The sequence below is a fragment of the Plectropomus leopardus genome, chromosome 6 (genome assembly GCF_008729295.1).
Source record: "Plectropomus leopardus isolate mb chromosome 6, YSFRI_Pleo_2.0, whole genome shotgun sequence".
In the NCBI taxonomy this organism is placed as follows: Eukaryota; Metazoa; Chordata; class Actinopteri; order Perciformes; family Serranidae; genus Plectropomus; species Plectropomus leopardus.
In genome coordinates, this window is record NC_056468.1 from 18,412,187 (window position 1) to 18,427,321 (window position 15,135).

Here is a 15,135-nt window from a genome sequence, read left to right on the forward strand (position 1 = left end):
GGGAGCCCCGGCCAGGAGCCAACAACACCTTCTAGTCAGAAGCACATAAATTTGTCGGTGAGCCCTTTCGCTGCACAGGAGGTGAGACAGGGAGGGGCTGCAGGAAAGGAGGGAGGAGGAGGAGGCAGGACCGCTCCGCTGGATCAACAGGAGACGGACAAGAACCAAAAGAGAAGTGCAAGGATTGAAGAAAGAGCTGGAGCACACAAGCTGTTTCATCAAATCAAAAGAGAAGAGAAAAAGACTGAGGAAGAGCTTCGCACATCCTTAAAGATCAAGATGGAGAATCAGGATGAGGAAAGCGTCCAACATGAGGAGACCCATGATGAAAACTTCTCATATAAAAGGTCTGACTCTGCTGTTGCCTCAGAAGATGCAAACTCAGTGATAACAAAGATGGGAAAATGTGGAGCTCATGCAGGAAGTGAGCTGGTGCCGTCTGTTCAACTAGATCAGTATGACACTGTCATAGCCGAAGCTGAAGATGTTAAACTCTGTACAGGAACAGTGGGCCACTTCAGTGAGAGGAAGGAACCGCCTACAGCTCAGCCTCAACATCCTTTGAAAAACAGTCTGCAGAAAGAGTCTTTATTGGAAGTGAGTGATACCATTCACTGTAGACCTCCCAAAGAGAGAACAGATACAAAGGAGGAGGCACGTAAGGTAAAGCCAGTTTGGAACGACTTCTCTTCAACAAAATTAAAAGTCACTGACGCTGATGATCCAGCCAGTGAACCCAGTTCTATTTTGGAGAAGCTCCTGAAAAGAGATAGAAAGGAGACAAACCAAGCTCTTTCAAAGATAAAAGAGGTTGACATAAATGACAAAGATGTCACTGCAAAGAAGACCCTTGATAACACAGAAACAGAGCCATCGGCTGATAAAATCCATCAGTCAGATTTAAATATGCCTTCACCGGTATGTGACGTGAAGAGGACGAAAGAGAAATCACCCAAAGAAAAGAATGCAACCAAAGGTCATCGCATTAAGGATGTGGACATGAAACAGATGGACGCTGCTCATAGATCTCTCAACTCAGATTGTTTTCAGCCTGTAAATACTATGCATGAGAGCTCGCGCACAAAATCCAAATCCAATTCTTCCAAAGCTGACTGTCAGAGTGCAGAGAACATCAGCTCAACAGATGCTTCAGTCAGTAAAGATGTGGAGACAAAACCAAACATGCGCCCCTTTAAAAACCTGTCCTCAGACAACATACAGTCAGCTGTCTCACTTGAGAGAACGTCATGTGAGGTTAGTGATGTGATCAATGAGAAATCTGCACCTTTATCAGAATCTGGTGTGAAGTCCTCACCCACAAAAAGTGATGGACAAATTGCAGACTCATGCCATTTATTTATTGCTGAGACAGCAGACACCGAATCTATAAGACTACCTGTACAAATAAAGAGTGACAGCGAGCGCACAGCATCCTCAGATTCTCAATCTGTGAGGAGGAAGAAGGACTCCGGTGAGGACACTGCTGCAACAGCTGTGGATGCTGGCTCAGTTTTGGTTGCAGTCGATGCAGTCCCCTCAGAGGAAAGCCACCAGGCCATGAGGCAGGATCTCTATATGACACGCAGCACAGACAATACAATGACGCGCCAACCTGATGAACAACCTGGCAAAGAGGGAGATGACAGAGTCATAAAGAGAGATAAATCCCAAAGCACTCCTAGATCCAGGCCGGTGTCTGAACTCATAAAGGAGTCCATTCAACTGCATGAAAAGCTGCAGCACCAGGAGAGGCCAAAGCCAGCTGAAGTCAAGCCTGAAGAGCAGGGCCAGTTTGTGAAGGTGGCACAGATGAAGGCGGCTTTCGACTCAGCTCAGAAATCCCCAGACAAGGCTATTGAAAGGAAGCCATCGGTGAGAAGAGGTAAGGGTAAAATCTATCTCACAGCAATATATATATATATATATATATATATATACACTGTATACTGTAGTATCAAATGTGTTTAATCTGTGGAGGACTCATCTTGAGGGATAACAGGTAAATGAATCAGTGAGTCATTTGTAATTTAAAGAAAAAAATAACCAGTGAAGTCTGCTTTCCTGACATGACAGTGTGGGCTGCCAGATCCACCACAAACACTTGCATCAACCCTCATCTACAGGGCTAAAGGAGGGTGAGGGAAAAAATAGATTAGATGATGGAATACAGCTGTTTTCTTCTGTCAAAGGTCTGTATCACTCTGCATGTGTGAAATGATGCCATCTTGTGGCACTGTAGTACACTTGTGGTACATTGTGTTCTCCAGGAGAAATGTAGGAATGTTTTTGAAAATGATATCAAGAACAAAAATGTTGTGCAAGGATGTTCTATTATTTCACTGTGTGTCACAAACTGCATATTGTAGCTCATTCAAAAGGATATCCCCCGTGCACAGCACTGTTAGTCCTTATAATTTGGTGCAGGTGATGGCATGAAACATCAGACTGATAGTAAATAAGTAGATTCACTGCAGAGAGGAAGGCAGTCTTCTTTTAAAACAATCAACAAGCAATTTAACCTTCTTGTGTACGGTGAATCTACTTATTTACTATCAGCATATTATATAATATAGCATATTATAGCTGTTGTATTATCATAGACAATAGAAGTTAAAGAAATCGGCCTTAAAAAAAATCTAAGAGAATAAAGGAATCACTTCCTCTCATAGAATCACTCAGACATGTACACTTGTGTTAATATCCAAATATCTGGTATCCATAAATTCACACCCACTCACTCAAAGCTGCATGTACATGAACAGATGCATAAACGCACTCTACCACACAAATCAGTATAGCCTCAGCTGAATTTAGAATAATGTACAATATATACAGTGTATGTCATGGGCCCTCTTGGCTTATTTAGGGACTTGTTTTGCACCACCTCCTCCATTTTCACAATTAAGGAACAGTCCCTTAGTTGCTCCATAATGCTGTTGGATAAGAATATATGTATATATTTTGTGTGAGTAAAAGTGCACTTTTTCTAAATGATATGACTGCAATATAAGAGGGAGATAATAGTAAATAAGCGTGTGCTTGAGGCAGGGAAAGAGAATAAGTTCTGTTCCAAAGAACGTTGTATCTGTCATGTGACACTAAACAGATATTGCAAAAAAATAATTTAATGAATGAATAAATTGTATTAAATAAACAAATAGGCCTAAATGGAAAGCATGAGAGAAAGAGGATCAAAACAGTTGCCCTGTCTGGGATATCACAGCCATCAAAAAGTCTTCAGTACGCAGCAACAGGATTTATTTTACTGGTTACTTGACTGAGGCAGCAGACTTGACTTTTGGACTCACTCCATGTGAGGTACTAAGCATCTGATAGGTCCACATTAGTGAGTTAGACCTAGTATGATGTGGTTATTAGTGTATGTGTTTGTTTAAGTAAGTGTATTTTTGTTTTATTTTTGTGATTTTTAATACTTCACTCTTATTGTTAAGACATACCCCAGGTTGTGTAACAACTTACACAATTAGTGGGGCAAGTTAGTGGGATTTTTTTGGGGGGGGGTTTCATTTTCTTTTTCCATAAAGCAGACACTCTGGTGAACATTTAGTTGAGCCACTACTATAAACTGAATGCAAAAACTGAATTTGAAAAAAAAAATGGGGAAAAAAATCATACCAAAAATTCATTGATATTCTACACTGAAAGAATAAGTGGATTGAAGTCTCATCATCATGTCCACAGATAGAACAAGAGTTATCAACATCAACATATCTGGAAATTATAAAATTCACTGGAAAGATTTTAAATTTTTGGTAGCTTTTTTTTAGTTCTTTTTTTTTTTATTTTGATAACTGAGAACCTGAAGACAGCAGGCGTGAGTCCTGCTTCTTGTTGTCCAATATGTCACTGTGATTGGCTCTTAGAGCTGTCCGTCAAGAGCCACTGATCCACTCAGGTCACGCTAAGCAAAGTCAGGGGGCGGGACTAGCGTCAGAGTCGGGAAAGAGCTCACAGCTCGCGCGGTGTCAGCAGCATAGCAGCGGCTCCGGCAGAGGGAGGAATCAGTGGTTAAGCGTTGGGCTGTGTTATATCATTCGGCTTTCGGGAATACTTTCATTTTCCTCACAGAAGGTAGGTTATAGATTATGTGGCTTGTTTGTCATGTGTTTCTTTGCCCTTTAACTTTTAAATCGGTTTCAGCGGTTTTCGTTTTTCCATGTTTCAGCCGTCCAGACAGGAAAGTGCATGCGCTAGCTAAAATGAATCGGGATAGTCAGTGGGACTGTTTTTTTTTTTTTTTTTTTAGCTAGCACTAGCTTTCAACGGCGGTTAACTGACAATGCCAAAAAAGTTTCTAACCGATTACGAAAGCAAATGCTGGTTTCAAGCGAGTTTTTTTGCTCCCGTTTGTGGGGTTTGGTGGATAATTCCCGACATGAATGTGTCGTTGCACGTTATTGAACGGGGTGGGGTAGCTAACCACAGTGCGGCAGGAAAACTTATCTCAGAAACGATAGATCCACATACACGGAGGTGCAGGCAGCACAACCGCGCCCTGGCCCCTGGCACCCTGAATGAATACTGGCTGAACAATCGCCTCCAAGCATACAAATATCCAAGAAATAACTCTTTATTTTGTAGAGACAAATATTTTTTTGTCAGCTCTTTCATTTAATTCCAATATCCGCAATATTCATCCAGATGCCAGGTTCAGATTTGACCCACTAACACACTGGTATGGAAGATAAATGGGAAAGGGTCATATAGCATAGTCGCTGCTTTCATGCTAGAAAATATGTTACCCAAACGCATTATCACCATGTCCTCCACCAGCTCTGCTTGTTTGGTCTGAACACGTGCCGAAATGTTAGCATGAAGTTATGCAGAATCTGTGCAGATAACCACCTTAAGCTTTTATAAAAGTTATAATTAATGACGGAAAGCAGAAACACCGCTGTACTGCACCTGAGTGTGTTGCTGAGTCTATTAGTGTCACGTAGACAGCTGTTTTTAATTAAAGTCATTTTGCAGCAGAACAAGAGTTTAGTTTAATTTTGTTCAAGTCAGATTAATGCAGGGTAGAGTATTTACTATCAGTGTTGCTTGTATTCAAAGTCACTTTATTGCCAGATTAGTCTAATCTGCGTAGTGTTTTATTAAAGTTTCCACAACTGGACCACATATGTTGTTATTAAATTGAGTGTGACTACTAATGAAAGTCCTGACAGGGAAATAATCTCGGAGTGTGTCAGTTTAGGGCTGTCTAATCAGTATTATTAATTATTTGTTTATTTTTTGATTAATCATACACTATCTACACTTTGAAACCTGAGCAAATTGGCTTCATTTGTTTCAAAAGGCAATGAGCAACTTAAGAAGAAATGACCCAAAAAAGACAAATAAATGTTAGAAAGTTGCAAAAAAAACCTACCTGAAAATTGGCCAAAAAAATCAGTTTCCTCTGATTTTTATTAGGATTTCTTTTTAATTAAAAATAACTTTAAAAAAGGGAAAAAACAATAGCAAAACAAACAAGGAAATGACTTTAAAAACGTTATTCTGTAAAATAATAAAAAAAATTATGGAATTATGATAATTGTAAATATTGGTTTCTTTAACAGTTTGTCCTGTCTTTTAAAATTTCTGAATCTACTCAATCTTGCAGTTTGCAGGACATTAGATCAAACCAGTGTGCTTGGGGTTCAAAAGTTTAAATACTTGTGAAAGGTGTCTGAACACAGCACAAAAAAGGGTTAAAGGTGAAATAAAAGGATGTTGTCCTTCCAGAGCTATTACTGCTGAAGATGATGTCTTCAAATGCCCTGATTTGCCAAAGCCCATACATATTTAAGTAGCGTCATGATACAAAACAGAAAAGCAGCAAATCCTCACATCTGAGTAGCTACAACCAGAGAGTTGGCAGTTGATAAAATGTCTGAAATAATCTATTAGTTCATTTTCTGCTCCTCAGCTAATCAATTAATTGACTAGTGACATGGTCACAAGTGTTGCCTTTGCTCTGCCTTTGTACTGTTAGTAATGTGATTCGCAAATAGCAGCACCATTCTGGAAAAGCAATTTTTAAAAAGTATCAAAAACAGAGGGTTTTGGGGAGATCATTACAGGCGTTTAAGACATCTTAGTTGTAAATAGTCCCTGCAGTGGCTGGGTGATGACCTAAATAGTTCTCTGTGTGACCCCTCCATCTGTACTCCACCAATGACCATTGGTTGGTGTGCCAAAAGGGCAACACAATTTGCATATTTAGCCCCTGTCTTGAACAAGGTTACTTAGGGTCCCTTGTGTAATCCGCTTTGGGGTTGCGGGAGTTTCCCTCGCCGAGACTCGCAGTGGGATGCAGAGCAGGTGAAGGCTGACAGAGTGACCCCAGGGTCGACAGTCAGCAGTATTACAGCTGTGTTTGGGCTTGTTAACCATTCCAGACGCATCAACCTCTGCTGGTTGTGCCGCAGTACAAGGCCGTTGGAAGTGTGTAGCCTGCCTTCATATGGCAGAGCAGAGAGAGGAAGTGGGTCAGGAAGCAGAGGGAAATAAGCATGAGATGTGAGAGTTGGTTCCTATCAGCTGAAGCAGAGAATGCTGATGTGGGCTGTGGTGAACTCACGAGTGCATGTTTAACATTTTGAATTGGTTTCAGGAAGATTGTTAAGATTTGTCTCCAGTATCCAATATATCCATTCCACTTATTCCATCAGTGTTGACGGAGGTCTGGAAAAGCCCAGCTGTTCCCTCATTGGCATGTGAAGTTATTGTTTATTACTGAAATAGTCAAAAGAAGTAATGCACAGATATAAAAAAAAGGGCCTCACATAAAATTAGGCCGTTTCTGCAGTAGAAAGACACAATTAGTTTTGATATTGTTGATACATGACCAGAGAAAACAGAGAAAAAGGATGCTTCTGCTCAGGTGGTAAAAATCCTACAACTACTGGAATGCTGTGCGCCTGGCGTTATGTTGAATGGTCCGTGTGAAACAATGGCGGCCGTCTGGATCTCGTATTACAGTTAAACGGTAGACTAAAACATGTGTCTGAAAACGTTTGCGGCAAGAAATATGCAAAGCAGTAGCAGAATCTTGGTTCATATTTGATCATTACCACCTAGTTTTACAATTTGATCTCTGTTTTTTTGGCTTCCATTTTCACTGTGCAGGAAGCAGTGTGGCACCCACTTCCTGTTCACAAACTCTTGCCATTACAGCGAAACGGGGTGTTAAAATATGTTCCTGAAAAAATGTAGGCAAGACAAAGACTGTGCAGTAACAAAATCTTGACTTATATTCGATCAACACTGCCTAGTTTTACCGTTTAATCAGATTTCAGTCCGAGTTTGAGAAATAAAGAGAGGGGCCGGTGCGTCTCTTGATCAGCTGTATACTGTAAATGGTGGCAGCAGCAAGGTTGGCAGCGGTTGGCGGACACTAAGAAATGCGGAGTCCAGCCTGTATTTCCAGCAACATACCCAAGAATCAGCAGAACTTCTCCAAATGAAGTAAATAACGTAATTTGGCAGAATTTCACCAAGGGGAAAGGAGGGATATTTGGGCACTGGTGAGATGGATGAAAGATTACCACAGTTCATCTACACATATTACCCAAATTAATTTATTTCAAAGCTGGTTTAAAATTGTTAAATTTTCCCTTTAAGAAGTGGGTTCAGGCTTGGGCTCTGGTTTGTGGACTAAGGAATGTGTACGTAAGATAGAAAGTAGTCCAGCAGCAGTGTGATATCGGCCCTGTTAGAGTTTGTCCTCATATCCGTCTGCTGGGGGAATCCGTAATCATGTGGAAAAAAAATGAATATTTGATCAACAGTTTGGCATCTTCAACTCAGATGGACTCAAAGTGCATTCTTTTAACATGTCTGACATACCTCAGTTTGTGTCCAGTCCTGTCTGGGCAAGATGTTATCTCAGTCCACACTTTCAAGAAGAGTCTGAACGACTGGCCACAACTCAAAAATTCAACAGATTTATGATTAATTTTAACTATGGGTTTTATGTGCTACAGTTTTTTCCAGACAAGATGTCCGATTGTTATCTTTGAGGACAGGTGGGAAGAAACATCTTATTATCCAACCACCTGCTTGGCATGTTAGTGTGTTTGTTTGCACCAGCCTCAGGATGAAGGGGATCACATGCCTAAATCTGTGCTGCTAATTGCTTGCACAGTAGACAACAAACAATTTCTTTTCAAATAATATGGAATTGTTTAAGAATATGAACAGTGACCGTCAGTTTTTGCATTGACAGTAAAATTTAGCATTGAAAAAAGAAACAGTGCATGTGAAGAAAATTTCTACAGAAAATTAAGAGGTATTGAAAATTATATTACTTATATATATTCCTGTATTGTGATTTAAGTTTTTATTTATCCTGATTATTTTTCAGTTTGCCTACTGTTTTTGCGTGGGTGGAGGGGCAAAGACAGCATAATTTACATAAAACCTCCCAAAAAGTTGTTCAAAAGTGTCATGATGGAAAGATCAGGAGATAATCATTGTAATACACATAAGTATATTTTTTTAGCATTTAATACTTCAATTTTCAATGTCTGTGCTTTATTTTACAGTGGAACTTTTTTCCAGTGCCAGTGTTTCTTTTTTCAAGGCGCCAAATTTTATTGTCATTGCCCAAACTTAGTGTCACCATCAAAGGTCTGTAAGAATACAAACCCATACCCCATATATATGTTAAATATATAAGTCTTAATAGTTGTCCATCTCAGCTTTTTTGTTTCACGTATGGGGTGTATGATTTCCCCCCTCTTGTATTTATGTCATTAGGGTTTATAGAGACATGTTTGATAAAAATTTCAATCAAAGATGAAGTTCAGACGCCATCTCCTGTTTTGATCAACCTCTTTCAGCATCGTAGCGTTGCAGCTCCAGCAGATACACACAGCCTAATACCATTTCTTCCACTGGTCTCTCCCACCACAGCTGACAACATCTGCTGAAATGGAGCACTGGTTTGTACATTGCTCATTGGGGGAGGGGGAAGTAGCTGATCAGGAAGAGGACGGGACATGCTTTGTACTCTCAAGCTGGAATCTTTAAAAGTTTTTTTGTGTGTTTTATTGAACAATAGGTTGGGTTGTTTCATTGTCCTCTTGTGGTGTTGGTTGTGTTGATCACCTGATAGGAAAGAAGCAAGCGAAAGGCAGAGGTTAAATGTTCAGGTTGTGTTGCTGTAGATACTAAAGTAACCCGACACAAACACTCATATGAAACTAGAGCTTTTCCTGTTGTGAGTCATTTAATAGGATTTTAAAGTAGTCTCTTTTTAAACCTTGACTTTTAAGTAGGATAAGTAGTTTAGGAGTTAGTCTTTTAAGTCTCACAGTTGGGAGAAGGGTTTGTGCTGGAGTACATTTTAAGGCATGGTCAGGATCACTCTAAACATGCAGACATGTTCTGACATTTATGTTTCCTATGTCTGAAATCCAAGGAGTCTGTGTTCCCTGTTTTGGAATTAGGAAGTTGGCCAAACCTCATCATTCAAACTCTGGTTTTGAAATACTGTTTTCTATAAATGTCTTACACACTACTTGCTATTATTGATATGATGTTCATAACCTTTACCCAGAATTTGATTGGACCTGGTAATCGGTCTTGTCTGGGTCTTACCGAGCAATGAGTTTGCCTTTTAGCCATGTTGCTCCCCTGTCTGCAAATCTCATTTCCTATAAAGTATAAAATAATACAATAGCATTCCTTGAAACACTGGTGCGTGATGTATTGTGTTCCAGTGTTATTTAAATTGAGCAGAGCACAGGCTGCATGGTCACTTGGGGTGGAAGAGAGGTGAAAAAACAACACCTTATCTCATTGTAACAAAAAAGCACTGGAATGTAGCTGGAATCTGATTACAATGGTGGTCCGTGGCCCTGGTTACAGGAAGGGGATTTAGGTGGCGTCTCATGCGGTCTTGGTGACAAAAGGCAAAAAGCAGCCAGTGTATAGGGAGCACTGAGGCGACATCACTCGTGTGTGTGTGTGTGTGTGTGTGTGTGTGTGTGTGTGTGTGTGTGTGAGTGTGTGTGAGTGTGTGTGTGTGTGTGTTGGTGGCGTGGGGTGACAGGGATAGAAAAGTGTGGGAAAGATAATTCTGTGACCTCTACTGGCTGTTAAGTTCTAATATGAAACTTTTAAACAGTTAAATACTATGGATGTCCCCATCTGATCTCAAACATCAGATTGGGGACCATTCAATATTTTTTTTTTATTTTAATCGGGAATGTTAAGCTTATAGAGCATCCAATTCTTTCTGTTAAGTCAGCTGTCAGACAGATGTTTATATGCAGAGCTACACGAAGCGCACCCTGCAGTCTGTCTCTCCTCTCTGCTGAATTTAGGAGAAGCATCTCAGCCCTGCCCGCCCGACCTGAGCTTTAGACTCCATGCCATGTCAAGACAGTTGTTTTATTGCACATGTAGCTACCACTATGTCTTCAGCTTTTCTACGGCTAGGAAACAAACAAAAAGACAAACTGTTACTCTGAAAATTAGTGGTTTATGGTCACTTATTTTTCTTGTTAGTGTCTCTCTGGATTCACATGAAGGCTGTGGATTTTGCTGTCAAGTTAAGCTCAACCTGTTGTGAGAAACAGGTCTATGTTCTGTCAACATTACAGCCAATACCCCTTCAGGATAACAACCCCAGAAAGAAGTATCTCAAATATATATTTAAATGTGCCATGTATTATGTTAAAAGTTTATGGAATATTAATGGAGATACATAAATGCAGTTGTAGTATACAGAAGTACACAGTCTGCAGCAGTTTTCTAAAATAACTGTGTTGTGTAGACTGTTTAGGCTTTGCCATAATTCTGCTCTAATTCTCCTGTCCTGGCCCGCCCTCTCCCACATCAGCTCATCCTGATTTGCAGCCAGGATTTTCATGTTATGTCACATCTCACTCACCAAGTACGCAATGAAATCCCCCCCCCCGAACAAGGTGGTGAAAATGAAGTGTTTCTAAAGAAAGTTTGTCTATGCAAACACAGTTCACTCTTGTTTTGCAATTGTCCACAGCAAGCCATTATCTTTCAGTTTAGCAGAGCCGTAATAAGCAGTGAGTTTTAATCCTGGTTAGGCTGGTTATCTGCCGTACTAGCAGGGATCTAATTGTCTAAGTGTTGTAGGTAAGCGGTTTAGTAAATCTCATCTGTGTCCAGAAGCCCAAGTTTTGTCTTGTGACGTCTCTGTAAACAACAGTTTATTTAGTACTGCTGGGACATTGTCATCAGGGTGGGGCAATAACATGTAATAATGTCATTGTCTTTGAGCCCTGTCAATGAAAAACAGTTGGATTACAAATAGCTTTTGGCAGAATGGGGTTGCCCCATGTTTTAATTGGAATATGTGAACATCACTGAGTGTGGCAGGTATAGGCAGCATTAAATGTCTCCTGTCAGTGAGGATGCAACATATTACTTGTCTCTGCACATTCTCCAAATTTTCACTTAGGAGTGAAAAACAGCTTTTAATCTTTAAAGAAATAATCATTTCACTTTTTTGGTAGATAACTACTGATAGCGACCAAATGAAAATTTTCTATCGTGATAACATTTTTAGTTATATCGCCCAGCCCTAAGCACAACAATATAATGTGTTTGTTATCTTAAAGTATGGTCAGAATAACCAATGAGAGGGAAGTATGGCACTCAATTTTTTCATAAGACCCACATCTCCTCAACAGAATTGTCAGATGCAGTGAAGGATGCTAGAAACTGTGTCACACTGGTTCCATTTCCTGTTGGTCATTTCCTCAGGCTGTGGGGTCCTCCTTTTGTCTCTGCACATCAGGGTCAGCTCTGCTGGCTCAAGAGGCAATAAGGTACATAGCTCTCCTTCCATCTGATTTGCCCCAACAGATACTTGCAGTCTTTTTGCTTGAATTAGGGCTGGATCACTGAGCTGTAAATCTCAGGAGAGTGTCACTGAGAGTAGCCTAGCATTCCCCCAAGGTGTGTCTCCATCTCTGTCTCTCTATCGCTCTCTGTCTCTCTGTCTCTATCTCTCTGGTGTGTGTCTGAAGCTGTAAGACTGGTGCCAGCCTTTTTCTGCCTCGACACAGCCCCTGCTGACATTGTTGCATGCAAATGTCAGCCATGATCATGATGACGTTAATGTTTGTGAAAGGGGCTGGGTCATAAAAGATGAATATTAAATAATTTATTTGCAGGATTCAGTGTTGACTCTTTAATTTGGCTCCTGCCTTTTGGTTGAGGTTTTAGTGTTTTCATATAAAAATTATGTAGTATTGAGAGATAAAGATGTCACTTTATTGTTCAGTTTTTATCAGTAGAAATTATTATTAAGTATTACAGAAGTTTGTATATATAGATATTTCTTTTGCACACGTTTTTTTTCCCAGATGCGATTTCTTTTTAATTTTTTTATCCATCATCCAAAGAAAAACTTACGTGAACAAACCATGCACACTGAGTCTGATGTGTGCTGTTGTCTGATTTGCTGAGAAAATTTACAACACAAGACAAATTCTACTCCCCTGCTTCCCTCCGCTGAAGTTACCTCCCTGGCTGTCACCACTCTCTCCTCATGTCTTGCATTTGGCACTGCAGCTGAGGGGGCTGAGCTGTCCTCCCTCTCTGTCACCACATTGTCACAGTGCCTGCATGTGTGCGATCCACATCCTCCTCCTTGTAATAATCATCCACCTGATTATTACTACCCAACTTGTTGAAAGTAAGCAATCTGAGTTATGAAAAGATACTGTGTGCCCTGTTTTTCTCTCTTGTTGTAGACGTTCCCCACCAGGCTATGTGACATTTTCTTCACTGATTCATGGTCAAATAACTCTCTAAAGGCTTCCGACAATGCCAGAAAAATGCAGAAAACTTAAAATTTTAACAGATGAAAGTTTCCAAGTCAGTGTGAAAACAAGATTGACACAGTGTGAGGTTGTATTTACTTTTTAAACATGCAACAATTTTAAACAAAAACTACAGACTTGCTGCACAATGGCCGTTACCCTCTCCCTCTGTTTCATGTGTGCTTCTCTTTAAATCCTACCTGTTACCACAAAACTTTGAAATTGATTGTGACTAATTAAAAGTTCAGTTTTTGCTTATGTCTTTTGCCTCATAGTCTAGAACGGCACAGAACCCTGTAGATGCAAACACATTTTTATAAACAGAAGTGACATGACATTTTTAAAGCTTTGGTTGTGAGTGCACTCATTCACATCGCTGCCGCTGAGGTATTTCAGCTCAGCCGTGGCTGGAATAGGGCTTTACACAAAGCACTGTATCGCACCTCAGCTTGGTCCAGCTGCCACTTTGCTTCAATAAAATTGAAGACAATATTGGACAGCTATGCCTGTCAGTGGGTCTATCAAATTTTACACAATTTCATGCATTACCAGCAACTAAATGTGCTACTTTAAGGAATAGGTGTCCAACCATAAGCAAGCTTTACAACAAGCATCCACCTTCATTTTCTGCCGTCCCTGGTCTCTTTGTAGGTTTGCTTGTTGTGTCAGGCTCAGGTCATCAGGTGCGGATGAGAGATGATGATCTTACATAAGAGTCCTGCTGGAAAAGGGAGTTTTTGTTTGGCATTTGCCCATGGCTGTCTTCCCAGTGAGGGAGGTGAGGTTTGTTTGAAACCTTGGCGGAAGTTTTGCCTGGGAGGCTCAACACAGGTCTTGTAATGTGTAGCACTGAGGTGATGGAGTCTTGAGTGTTAAAAAATGAGTGTAGGTTTGTGTTGAGCCTTAAGTTATCAACATTTCAGCTTGAGTTTGTTGTAAGTCCCTAGTCCAGGACATAATCAGAACAGTGATTGGTTTATGTGCAGGTACATTGCTCTTGACCTAAATGTAATGATTGACATAATATAGCAAATTCCCCAATGGTATAAAAAAACACAATGTTATTTCTTCTTTTCTGTTGTTACTGTGTATCTTTGAATGGCTGCTAAGCATGGCTAGCATCCAGTGACTAAGAAATGGTGACATCTTCCTAAAAAGGATAATCAGGATTCACCACTACCACATAGCAAGGGTGTAAATCACAGGCATGACTTAGATGTTTTTTTTAAGTGACCATATGTGCAAGTCTAGTCTATTGGCACATGCAGCTAGTTGACCGTGGGAATGTCAAAGAAACAATAAAGTTGGCAAAATGCCTGGAAAATGTGTTTAATGATGTACTATGTAGCTGTATGATTATATAGTCCTACCCATTCCAAGATGCTTAAATAAAGTCATGCAAATTCTAATGGAAAAGTTTTGAAAATGTATTGTTAAAAATGTCTGGGGACCCCGCATTGAGGTTGTCACTTTTGAATCATTGATCATTGAATTGATATGTCAATCCTGATCAATGTGTTTTTACACCCCTACCACACAACAAGGCTAACTCACCTAGTGTTACATAATCAGCTGCAACCCCACCCAGTCTGCTCTAACAGACAGCGTGTTCGCTGATTATAGCCCTACCTTCTTGTCATAGAAGTTTAATATCCAAGCTGACAGTTTTAGTGATAATGTACAGTACTAATTGATGCCTTATTTCTGTAAATGTATCAGAGGTCACAAATTTAGCTATCATATTACACATATTACGACCAAACCAGCTTTAATTTGTAGCCTTCAGAGTGGTTGATATAGCATATGATATTTAGTATTTCCTACTGTTTGTGGAGCTTAAGTATGGTATGACTGCAGATCTTTGTGCAGGCCCAGACTTGACATACTCAAGAATGCAGTGATTGTTTTGTCAAGGCTACTCACACTATTGTGGTGATAAAACTGCACATTTTATAAAGCTCCCCTGCATAAAAGAGTGTACTATTCTGCTGCAAATTAAGAGCCAAGAACAGCAGGATAATTTCACTAGTTGTTCTGTTTTGATAATGGGAAAGGCTTAATAACATTTATGAGGGTTAGGTATGTAATCAATAAGAATTACTCTGCAGATGATGGGGTCAGACTTTATCCAACAAACTGATCAATGAAAAGTGCTCACCTCAACAATATCATCATGAAACTGCTGCACCTGTCTTGGTAAGGTACCATACAGTTTTACCACCTAGAAAGATATGGCTGTTTGGCAATGACACATTTCACCATTTCACTCTAGTCTGCCAAAATCTGTTCACATTTCAGGTGAGCAATAGGCCAT

General features: G+C 40.1%; 1 protein-coding gene across 2 annotated transcripts in view; it reads left to right on the top strand.

The window, feature by feature from the left end:
- Positions 1–264: 264 nt before the first annotated feature.
- The window catches only part of LOC121944013 (coronin-1C-A), a 44,202-nt gene continuing 29,331 nt past the window's right edge, over positions 265–15,135 (top strand). Inside the window, exon 1 of one of the 2 annotated variants that reach the window (XM_042487662.1) lies at positions 265–1,882. In XM_042487662.1, the coding sequence (XP_042343596.1) occupies positions 280–1,882 (1,603 nt within the window). In that variant the 5' untranslated portion in view covers positions 265–279. Of the gene's footprint in view, positions 1,883–3,981; positions 4,093–15,135 lie in introns of those variants that run through there. The other variant, XM_042487661.1, reaches the window with a different exon arrangement.